The 12,250-nt window shown below is 32.5% G+C and overlaps 1 protein-coding gene across 9 annotated transcripts in view; it reads right to left on the reverse strand.

Annotated features, from left to right (window-relative positions):
- The window catches only part of RhoGAP19D (Rho GTPase activating protein at 19D), a 521,267-nt gene that overhangs the window by 94,943 nt on the left and 414,074 nt on the right, over nt 1-12,250 (reverse strand). For 8 of the 9 annotated variants that reach the window (XM_074180175.1, XM_074180173.1, XM_074180178.1 and 5 more), the window contains 4 exons: nt 9,025-9,177; nt 5,925-6,188; nt 3,839-3,889; nt 1,472-1,589 (listed from right to left, as the gene is read on the reverse strand). In XM_074180175.1, coding sequence (XP_074036276.1) covers nt 1,472-1,589; nt 3,839-3,889; nt 5,925-6,188; nt 9,025-9,177 — 586 coding nt within the window. The remainder of the gene's footprint in view (nt 1-1,471; nt 1,590-3,838; nt 3,890-5,924; nt 6,189-9,024; nt 9,178-12,250) is intronic. The other variant, XM_074180177.1, reaches the window with a different exon arrangement.

Below are 12,250 nucleotides of genomic sequence, written 5' to 3' on the forward strand. Positions count from 1 at the left end.
TTTGGAGGACCAAGAAGAGGAGAAATTTAGATTTCGTGAAAGAAAGTTATTGGCTTTCTACTTCTCCATCTTGATACAAAAAATCTAGGAATCTTCCAAAGAAAGGAAGAAAGCAATCAATAAAAAAAATACTATACAAAGATGACATGAGTGGATTCAACCCATTCCGCGACAAAAAGTCGTAGTTATGAACGAACAGAGTGTTTTTTCTTATGTTATCTGTATTGGCTACTGAAGAGCCGATAAGGCAAGTATCTTACGACGAAACATCGGATATCTAGTAGTGAGGATTATATTATTCCACGTGAGTGAAATTTTACTTTTTTCATTAATTATATTGTGTAGAAATCCTGTGAATGATATATGATTCCATTACGAATGTTTGGAATACAAACGGATTAGAGAAAAGTGTTTTTCTTATAATTAAGCGTGCATATAAAAGTATTTGTTTCGAAAGTATTTTTCTTTCGTATAATTCAATGTTCATATGAAAATAGCTGTTTCGAGAGGACTTTTCCTTCCACTTTGTGTCTGAAAGTTACTTCTTTGCATGATCTACACATCTTTGTATAGAGGTCATTTTTTTTCAAATGGAATTCTTTCTTCCTTTCTTTGGAAGATTCCCACATTGTTTGTATCAAGATGGAGAAGTATAAGGCCAAAAACTTTCTTTCCCAAAAATTAGTCTCTTCTAAAAATATACCATTCAAATTTAAACCAGATGTCGTAATTCGAACATCAAACTTCAGAAAAACATTGATTATTATCTCAAGAATACTTTGTGTAGTCTCCAAACATGGTGAATTAAACTTAGAAGTGGTAAATCTATCGGCAAATTTATGAGTTTTGTGTGTTTGCGTGCACTTTGAAAGAATTAATTTCACTCTTCTTCCGTTGATGACATTTTTTGTACAGGTTAAAATCAATATCCAACCTATTTATTCATTTTCCTTAATTTTTTAATGATGCTAGCAGAATTTTGCGCCAATAAATTGAATATATTCCTGGAACATAAAATAATACATGTATGTCATCAGTTACCAGATACTCAACACCGCTCCCGTTTTAAACATAATACTTCTTAATAACTACTCTATTGTCCAATTTCCAATTTAATAGTCTGGTATGAAATGAATTGAATATTATATACTGAAAAATATGTTTCAAATTATGTAGTTCTCAATAAATTGTCAATAATCTCATAGCATCCCTAATTTATCTCAACAAAAAAAAATCAATCATAAAAAAATTCTCATGAAAAGTTTTTAAACATCCTAAAATGAATAATAGTAAACACAATTTTTTTTACATTCGAATCTAGAATTCATCATGTTCAAATATTTCGTACCATTACCTGATTTTTTCAGTGAATTTCAGTAGGAATTAAGTAGTTTTTATCCCAATGACTTTTTGTTTTATCCTTCTCAGATTTTCATTTTAGATAAAATAAAATTATACAGCATATTCTTACCTTCTCAGTGCTTGTGGTGAGGTGTCGCCTCCATCACTGAAATCACTGTCAATATGCATCCTTCCTCCTTCGGTAGCCTTAAGGTAGGATTCCCGTCGCATTGCTCTTTCATCGTCAGCTAAAATAAATAATTTAGATATAATCGAATCACTATAACTGACCTCAAAATAATAAATAAATCTTCGTTGATGATATTTTCATAATATGGAACTCGAAATTTTCTTTTAGTAAGATAATTTGATGATTTGTGTTTTTTGCAAATATTAAAAGTAACCTGTTATACAAATATTACTTCAAATTCCTCCAGTAAAAAATAAACTTTTAAGCAAATGAATAACTAGAGTAGATTAGTTTATTGGAATCATATAAATTTCATATTAGTGTAAACGAATGGATTCCAATATAATCTATTAAGAGATTTTTATGGTTGAATAGAAACTATTGTAATTTTTTTCTTTATATCAGAAGAACTAAATGGTTTCATTTTGTGTAGTCAACCTTAATCATAACTCTAAAAATCTGTAAAATAGTTATATTTGTGTTACTGCCTTCAGATACGCCTAAGTAGGTTAAAATTTTGTGGAAAGTAGCAACAGTTGTGATAAATAACATAGCCGTGAAAACTACTCAATCTAATTCCAGTTTTATATCCAATTTGATATCTTTATTCAGTGCACTGGATGCTTTTCTGTATCAGTAGCTGCTTTTCAGCAGAGGGCGTTAGAGCCTCACATGACGATAAATGTCTTCTTAAAGAATGCTTCATCCTAAGATATGTGTACACGTGCCAAAAGAATAAATGTCTCTAAGTGCACTTAGTGCCACTAACAGAAGCTTCGAGATATCAGGCACCTTCGCGTCGTATAAAGGCTTGTAACTATTATGGGAGCTCTGCCGTTCAGGACCGCCTTTATCTAGCTGCCAAAAGTATGAATGTCTCTAAATGCACGCAGTACCACTAATAGAACCTTTGAGATATCGGGCACCTTCGCGTCGTATAAAGGCTTGTTACTGTCATGTGCTCTATCGTGATGACCATGTATGTATCATGAAGGACGTGGAAGTCGACCAAAGACCCACAACTGTCCTCCTCTTGTAACATCGAATCAAGAGCGAGAGCGCTTCAGTTCTTCAACTCTTGACCTTGTTGGCAAACCAAGGAGGCCAAGTGGTGCAGCTAGGAAGCGACTTAACGTCCTCTCAAGAGCAGGATATCTTATGAATCTGCCGTGCACCAACTTCTTGAGCACCAGAATCAAATCTGTATCGGATGAGGGAACGAACTTTCCCTCAGTTGGTCAGCAAACATGCTCAAAAGTTGATTCAACAAAACCAGAGACGAAAAAGTCCTGCTTGGCTGAATCTAATGTCTTGTTAGGTATAACAGATGCCCTCATTCGGATAGGTTGCTGCGAGCATTAAGGTGGGAGTCTTTCATCTTAAACTTTCAACAACCTCAGTTTCGACCAATTACCTGTAATCTCTTTAGTGTGCCATAATGGCTCCCATAAAGTATATTCCAGAAGATATTCCACAGGTATATGACAAAGGAAGTTGCAGACTCACCGCCGACAGGTCCTTTCTATATTGATGTAAACATACCATGGTCTGTCAACCTTGGAGTGAATCATTCCTCGCAAGAAAATTCAGGCCTTGGTAGCAGAGCACATACTCTGTGCCTGGTTCGGCATAAACTGGATACGTTTTTTAGCATTTGGCAGAGTCATACTCTTGCCAGATGATCTGAAAGATCGCTCACCATATAAATTATTCAGCTTCGTAAAAAGAGCTGTATATATTCAATCGAGTTTGAATAGATATAAGCCTTTTGGATTGCAGTGGGGAATACAACAGACTTCTTGGTCACTTTAGACCTACCTTGCTATCTGCCTAACAATTTGAGGGATGTATTTTGAAAGAGCTGCACTATAAAAAGTGTTTTACTCCTTAGCTCGTACTTATCGCCTGAAAACTCCTGAAGGTGGCAACTGGCTGTCGGTATAAACGATCTTTAACGTTCAATCATTGAATCATTGAGAATCATTGAGAGCCTAGCTTAAATGGTTTGCTAATCTTTCATTTGATGAAGTGTACCAAAAAATCTAATCATGCTAATTTTTAGAAAACGATCCTGTATAATTTTTCCCAAATATAGATTACTATTTTCTACAAATTGATATTCTCATTCAGAAATGGTAGAGCAATCAGTAGTAAAACACTCGGAACTCTCTTGACATTTAATTACATATTATATTATTACTTGAAAATGTATTGGTTATTAGATGATCAATATCAGAAGTAATATGAGCAGAATATAATTTTAAAGTGGTGAAGTGCAAGAAAGTAAAAGTGCATACAAATACTTACCGATGTTAGTATTTTTAGGCCTCCTTTTTACTACAACTGGTTTATCCTCCACTGAAAAATTGAAAGCATTAAATCAGTTATTTGTAAGAATAGCTATCTCACTGAGTATTTTTGAAGTAGGTTTTCGTTAATCAGCTGTCATCCCCGTATGAATGACAACTCTAGAAAGTCAAAGTGCGAGCTAGGGATCTTACTTTTCAACGTGCGATTCCTAGAACGCATCATGTGCATTACAATAGCAGTTGGTTCAATGAGTTGGACTAACCACTCACCCTATCCAACCATTCACCGTCTGACATAATTGTCAGTTTATGGAAAATATACTACTTATTATTTTTATAGCAATACAAATATTGCATTACTTCAATAACATTTTCATATTACTAATTGACATCTATTGAGTTGTTTCAAAAGTTTTGTCCGTTTCAATATCGTTACTTTTGGAGCTCCATATCTCAATAAGTATTTATTTTGCCTATGTCGTGGTATATACTGATCGATAGAGAATTTTGGTGTTCATTTTTTCCATATTTTGATCCTTTATCTATTTTCAGCTCATCATATGATGTCGTTAAGCGATTTTCGGCCAATTCTTTTCTACGAATTCAAAATAAACCAAAGAGCTGCCGAAACAGCCCGAAAAAATTAACCAATTCTTTGGCAATGATAGTGTTAATGAATGCACTGCTGTAAAATTTCGTTTCGGAGATTTTAGCATCCAAGATGAGCCTCTATATGTTCGACCTAAAGTAATCCAGGAAGGGGATTTGAGAACCTGGTGGTAACTGACCCATTACAAACGGTTCGTGGGATGGTAAAATAACCGGGCGTTAACTGCCATGCGATTTTTGATGATTTAAAACGTATTGGACGGTCAAAAAGCTCTAAAAGTGGGTGCCACCCGATTTGAACATTTGACAGAAATTGTCACGTTTCTGGGTCTGTTTTTCTTTGTTTTTGCGCAACCAAAACGATCCTTTTTGGATCGGAATCGTCACGTGTGATGAAAAGTGGATCTTCTACGACAACAGGATACGTTCAGGACACCATACTCCTCGGACCTGTCGTCAACCGACTACCATCTTTTCAAGCACTTCGATAACTTTATCACCGGTAGAACCTTCACCAATCAGGATCAGCCTTCATCGACTTCATCGAATCTCGAGCATCAATTTTTATGCTGACGGATTTAATCGACTTGTGTTAAGTTGGTGAAACTACACTTATTCAAATGTCGAATATTTCGGTTAAATTGGATAAGAATTCACTGAAATATTACAGTTTAAAGTAGACTCATAAAAACGGGCAAAACTTTCGAAATAACCTAATATCTGTTTAGGAAGATATCACAATTAAAAAATTGCATTTACGTGACACAATTTTTTTTGTTTTGAATAGAATGTATCGAAACTAATACTCAGTGAGATTTTTGAGATGCCAAAACTAATAACCATTGATTGAAAATGAATTAGTACTGAAAAAAAAGCATTATTGTTACAGATGATTAATTTCACAGCAAAGAATCATTAGTTATGGGGCTAAGAAGCCATGCGCTGAAATTTTTTAATATGGTTAGGTTGTTGGTGAATTTTTTTTGTGGTTATAAGGGAATGGAAAATATTAGCTGAAGGTTCACATCTTCTTCCTTATCTACATAAAACTGATAGAATGGAAATATATACCATGTGGTTGCTGTATTGGAAGTGTTTCACATGAAACATTATTTGTTAAGTGACCATGATAAATGTTTGTATTAAAATCAATTTAACTGGTTTGTTTTAAGAATAAGTGTATAAGAAAAACCAAAAAGTTTTCTAATGTAAGATTAACTACCAGTACGCATGAAGCTTCTCAAGACATTGAGTTTCAATAAAGTAATAGATTTTCCCCTCGTGAAACATGAAACAATGAATTTTCCTACATACGTGAATGACGGGAGTTCTGAATCAGATAAAACGATCAACCTCCTGATATGAACATAATGGTGTTTAGTATTTAATTGTTAAATTAGGGTTATACATTCCAGAAAAGTGAAACATCTACCCAAGCTTCCAAACCTCAACCCAATCTATCTTTTGTCACTCACAATTCGGTGATAAGGACCTCCTAATAGGTGACTCGATATTCGCGTTGGGAGGTCTCAGGTGCCTCATAGGCCTAACTGGACCCGATAAATCGAGTTGGCAGGGTCTGACAGCCTTGTTGACGGTAGTGGGTACGGGTGTGATAGAAACAGAGGGAGTGAGGTGAATGTGCTCAACTGGTTCTGGGATCAGAGGTGGAGAATCGGCATATAGGGGTTGATGTGAGGGCGATGCGAGTGATGTGATGTCCATGGCGTTTTCAGTTTCTAGCAAGAAAAAAGGGAAACAACATAATTTTCAATACTGTTAGAATTTAGATGACTGAATTAAATATTTTCTGCGTAAATATTTGTTTTGTACATGAAACGTTTGCAGTGGTTCATGCATAGTGTAAATTAACATTTGTCAAGATGTCTTTCATTATTTTTATTGTTAAAATATTAGCCGGTGAAATATTTACAAACAAATCGCACTAATGTAGTGAAAAGTAACTTTAATAATATAGATAATGTTAGAAAAGCAAACAGGAAGTTTTGACTGATGTAGCTCTATTGTTAAACGATAAACATTCCATGTCAAATTAGAAAAATTGTTAATATCTTGACCGAGTTTTTTTTTGTGCAGCCAAGCAACATAGATGAATTCAATAAAAATTTCATGATATTCAATCAAGAAATATTTTTGTACGAAATAAAAAAAAACAGATTATTTGTCAAAAGTGACTCTCAGTCATATGATATTGAAAAATTACTATCATATAAAATTCCACATCAGCCACTTTTGCTCATGGAAATAGCTTATAAGTTTACTGAATTGAAATACAAAGTATGGTGGTTCACAAAACATTTTCGATATATGAAATGGAATATTGCAAACTGAATGATGACCTAGGTTTCTAAACTATCCTCATTGTTTTTTATTTTATTTTCAATATATTCATTACACAAATTTGTGCTAAGCTAAACCATGAATGGATTCAACTGTCCTTGAAGGGAATGAATATATAAGAAAAGACAATGATATCTCTCGTTATGAAAACGCCATCTGTGGGATTGACAAATAACTCAATCTCCAAATTTCGAATTTACTCGAGGCTTTCCGAAGCAGTTCGTAGCAAAGAAAAAGTTTTGATAAAGACCAGAGAACAAGATTCGTTCTCTGTTCAACCAAATAAGTGTTAAAAAAGTAATTTTTGGCTGGGATTTTAAAAATTGAAATTTCATCAGCATACCTGCTGTAGTTTTGTGAATTATTAATGCCATTTGATATATTAGAATAGTCTCTTGAAAAACAAATTAAAAATAATAAACATGACCTTTGAAGTCCTCCCTATTAACTAATCAGTGATATTCATTTGATTCTTCCATTGTAATAATTATTAGGTACAGGCACTTTCGATTCCACAAATTTATTTCCTTCATTTTGTATGTAAAATTTGCCGAAGAGAATCACAAGCTGTAACTCCACTTGTCAAAGCATGTTTTTTATGTAATGTATCATGAGTCAAATACCGTGGAATACAATTATAAAAGAATTCACAGTAAATCCAACACAGAATGTTGCCAGAGCGCATTTTATCGTAAATCATGAAGAGAAATGCACAGGTCCGATACTTTTGTTGAAAACTTTTCTTCGTTTTATGATTATTGTCAATATTTTTACAACTGCTTCTTTCCAATAAAAAAAATTTAATTATATTTTAAAAAACTGAAGCATTGCATGAGAAATTATGCTAGAGGGAATAAAAAAAACAATCATCCAAAATATTTTGAAAATCACAGGTCATTCAAAAAGTGTCAACACATATGGTTCAACACTTTCAAAAAAAAACCCAATGAGCGTATAATTGAACCTGGTAACATCACGAAAGAGAGTTGGAAACTTATAAATGAAAACCAAATTTGTAAAAAAGAATCCCTCTATAAATGTTTTGGATGACTTTGGAGAACCCAATACATATCCTGCAAATAAAGCAAGTAATATCAATATTTTTCATAGAATCCTTCAAGATCCAGCATCAACTATCGGCATAAACTTTGAAAAAATTCCAAACCAAATTTTCCCTAACTCCAATCATTTGTTGGGCAAAATCATACTCAGAAAATAGCAAACAAACTGTCATTGGATCTGCAAAATCTATTTAAATATTGCTGTTGATATTGCCATGGTCATTCTTGGACCTCTCTTTTCTTTACCATCTTAGGCCAACTCATTCTCTACGAGGATGATACAAATATTGTGTCAATAGTTCAGTTGAATAACTAGTCACAAATGTAAAAATGCATTCAAAAAGTTGGAAATTTTTTGCAACGATGATGCTCTTACTGTGAACATTTCCAAACACTTAGATTTTTTTCAAAAATTATCAAGTTGAATTACGATCTATAGCTGTCAACATAAAAACAATAGAAAATGAAGAATGTTTGAACTTCTAGGTGTAACATTGGTCAGAAAACTTACACGGTAGGACCACATACAGTTTGTGTACCCAAACCTCAGTACAGTTGCATATATTATAAAACATCTCAGAGATACAATATCATTTGAAGTTCTGAAAATACTATGATATTTTAGACTGACCAAATAGACTCAACACCTTTAATTTCCTAGGAATCATTAAGCTACTTCGACCAAGAATTTTGATGTCATAAAAAATTATAAGAATAATGAATAATGCTCATCCTTTATATATTCATTCAATAATAATCATTAAAGATAATGAAGATTCATGCCTAAACAAAATCAATGAAATTCATGAAATATTACATAAAATATTTAAATAAAATTGGTAACCAAAAATATAGTGCAAAGCTTTGAATGTGAGAGCGCATATTCAATGATTTCCTGTAATGTATCTATCTACCTCATTTCCGATTTCGTTTATAATAAAAAAAAACTATCAATTAATTTTATTATCGGACTAGTCCGATAAGTACTGTGCATTAATATCTATACATTGTGTATGATCTTTTGAGATGAATAAGATTATTTATCTATAAAAATTATGGATTTGAGAACTGAAATAAAAAACGTTTATTCCCATTCATAGTTTATGATTACTACTTAAAAAAAATAATAAGTTTGACTTCAGTCTGTTCCTACCTTTCGCCTTGTTTCTATCGGAAGTGGCTGATGCATCTTGCCTGCTGATTCTTTTGCTTCCTTCTCGATTACGCTCGCTTCCCAAAGCTGCAACCCACGACTCTGCCGAGTTTGAACGGGCGCGCACCTTAGTCGCCTCATTCCCTGATGTGTCTGCAAACATTACAAGATTCATGTATTGAAGACTGATATGACATTTCGATTGATTGGTCACAGTTTCATCACTGAAATTTCAATCAGTTAGTTCTCACATTAGTAACATTATATTTTGAAAAATAATAAGTTATTCGAATCAGTAACTTTGGTCTCTTGCCAATCAATATTTTTCCAGGTTACTTTGACAAAATGAAACAATAAAATCAAGGTTGCCGTCTAATAAAGTTTGACAAATTAATCCACTAGAGGGCCTACCATTGTTTCCATCAATATTCAGTCTAGTTTTCAAACGTCTCTGTTATCTATATCATTTTGTCAACTAAAAAATATCATCCAACGTCTGAGTATATGGGCTATAGAATCTGTGAATTTACCTTATTCAAGTAAACCAACTATCCATATTAAGTGCGCAGAAAATTTTTGTAGATGTTCCTCTCAAATATCTGATTTGTGTAAAATTTTCGTGACCCAAACTTGCCAAGTTGATAAAATTGAAAATCATTGAAGACTCTAGCAAAGAGCTTATTGATGGAATAGTTGCGTGTAACTGGCTACTAAGTTACTTTGATTATTACTGATAAATATAATATGAAACAGAAAGTTTTTTATTCTGCCTCATTTTAATTTCTCTTGGTAGGTACCTACTAGTGTAGTGTCTTAAACATAAATTCGGTCAGTATGCCAAAATGATACTGACATCTTTTACATTTAGGTATTGTGAATTTAAACACGTTGGCTGCATGTTACGTCAAATGTGCCTATATTCATGGGACTATCGTGTTGTCTAGTCGCACCCGACTAATAAATTCTAAGAACTCGATCGTCACTGCCCTTGCCAAATACCCGAGTTTTAAGAACAAGAAGGGTTTTGTACCTGAAGGCAGATAGTTATTTTGTTATCTTAAATCACTATTACTTGAGTTGTCTAGATGGAAACATGTAATATGTTTCATTACATTATTTTCAATATATTGCATTTTTATTCAAAAAGAACATAATTATGGTATAAAATCCATTAACAAAACACTGCAGTTTCAGCCTATTTGATCGAAAAAAAGTTTTGGTTCAAGCTGGCGAAGTAACAACAATACAGTCTTATCACACTGGTTGAGATGAAGAATAATGAAAGTCCAGGGTAAAATTTTTATATCCGACAAAAATTGAAAACGAAACCTACAAACTATTTCAATCTAAAACATAATTTTTCACAAACGACCACCGTAAACAACTGATATAATTTCTAATGAGTGTTCATATCTAGGCAACCGTTCTTACGTTCTGACAATATAGTGACTGTATTGGCGCGCTACTATGTATCAATTATTGAAATGCGTCGAATCGGTATATGCAACAGAGACATTTTTTTGCTAACAATTTAGTAGAAATAAGCAATTTTGAAAAAGTGTTAATCAGATTCATTACTGGAATTTTAATAGTATCTCTGCGCATCGTGGCCTGATGGGTGAAATTTTTACCCATGTGCAAAACCCACCTTAACACCTTGACACGTGTTTCGATCACCAAGTGATCATCTTCAGAGAGGAAGATTAAGATTAAGTTTTAATCTTAATCTGTTAAAAATAACGATTTGGTGTTGGGAAAAAAACTCCAGTAATATTCATTACTAAACCAAAGGTTCCAAACAGTGCATCATAAGTACAGTATTTGGTGTTATCAATCCTTCATAACTTCGGGTTATTTCAGCAATTGAAGATAGCAATTTCTACAATAAAACCTAACACAACGAATTATTAAGTAAAACATCATTGAGCTGTAATCTCTTTTTGCTAATTGGAGGCTCAGTCAATAAGTTTTGGTTACAATCTAACAGCATTAGAAATAAGTATATTTTAAACAAACATTCTTTCAACAAAGAAATTAAAAATTTGATAACTGATATTTATATAAGCAACATTGAAACTTACGATATATATTTCAAGTAGTAACTTAAGTAATATGTAGCTTTTTTAAGATCGATAGAAAAATGACGTCTATAGACGAAAAACAAACAACATATAAAAGTTCAAGCAGTAGCTATTTCAATCTTCTACATTTGGTCACAGCCTGCGTCTGCATTTCATCTTAAGGAATACAAGTTGCTAATTATATCTCAAGACATTTTTCTTCATTGTAAATATTTACAATTTCGATCAACCAAGACCTGACTTTCTTTGATAACACGATCTTTTCCATACCTATACTAGGAGTTTAATTACTTAATTCAGTTGGAATTTCAAATAAATATTAAGCATAAAATGTTTCAATAATAAAAAAAAATTATGATTTTATTTATAGTAGAAATTTCTCTTTTTGTAAAATGAAATATGTTTCACATCAAAATATACTTCATAATTATTCAAGAACATTAATAATTAATGTGTTTCTTTAACTGAATGTAATTTATTTTCAATATATATGAGCAAATATGGTCAAAGCAAAAGGGAGCTTCGTTCGTTTGGTCAACTCATTCCATAGTTATAGTTTCACCTAAATTAAAGTAATACACAGACAGATTGAAAGAAGCAATGCAAGACCCTATAGTGAAAAAGGTGATTTTTCATAATAAAAACTGATTTCCTCAGTAAATCCTCTTTTCATTTCGAATGACAACTTTTCATAAAGAAAATAACCATTATATTACACCATCTTGAAATATACATTTAATATTTCGTTTTGAATAATGGCGATAGATGATGTAGTACACTTTTTAAAATACATGCACGTGAGGATCATGATTAACTAGACATGAGAATTGAAATTTGAAGTAAACAGTTGTTATTACTTTATATGCAAAAAATATTTTGGCTATAGTTGGTGAATGTATTCAACCTAATAAAAAACTGAATGAAGAAACCAACGTTGTTTCAAAACATAAAATTTTGATAATTTTAGACATCCATGATTGAAAATAAATGATTAGCATTTCTCTAGAAAATACCTGAATACAAAGTGTATTGTCATCTTTTATAAGACCACCATTAATTCCATAAGATGTATAATAAACATTCAATAAATACCACAGCATTGCTGAGATATCAGAATAATAGACAGTTATCATGCATATTACAAT

This window comes from Leptinotarsa decemlineata, unplaced genomic scaffold (assembly GCF_025532065.1).
Source record: "Leptinotarsa decemlineata unplaced genomic scaffold, Ldec_3_MD MMD2_tig00026294_RagTag_RagTag, whole genome shotgun sequence".
In the NCBI taxonomy this organism is placed as follows: Eukaryota; Metazoa; Arthropoda; class Insecta; order Coleoptera; family Chrysomelidae; genus Leptinotarsa; species Leptinotarsa decemlineata.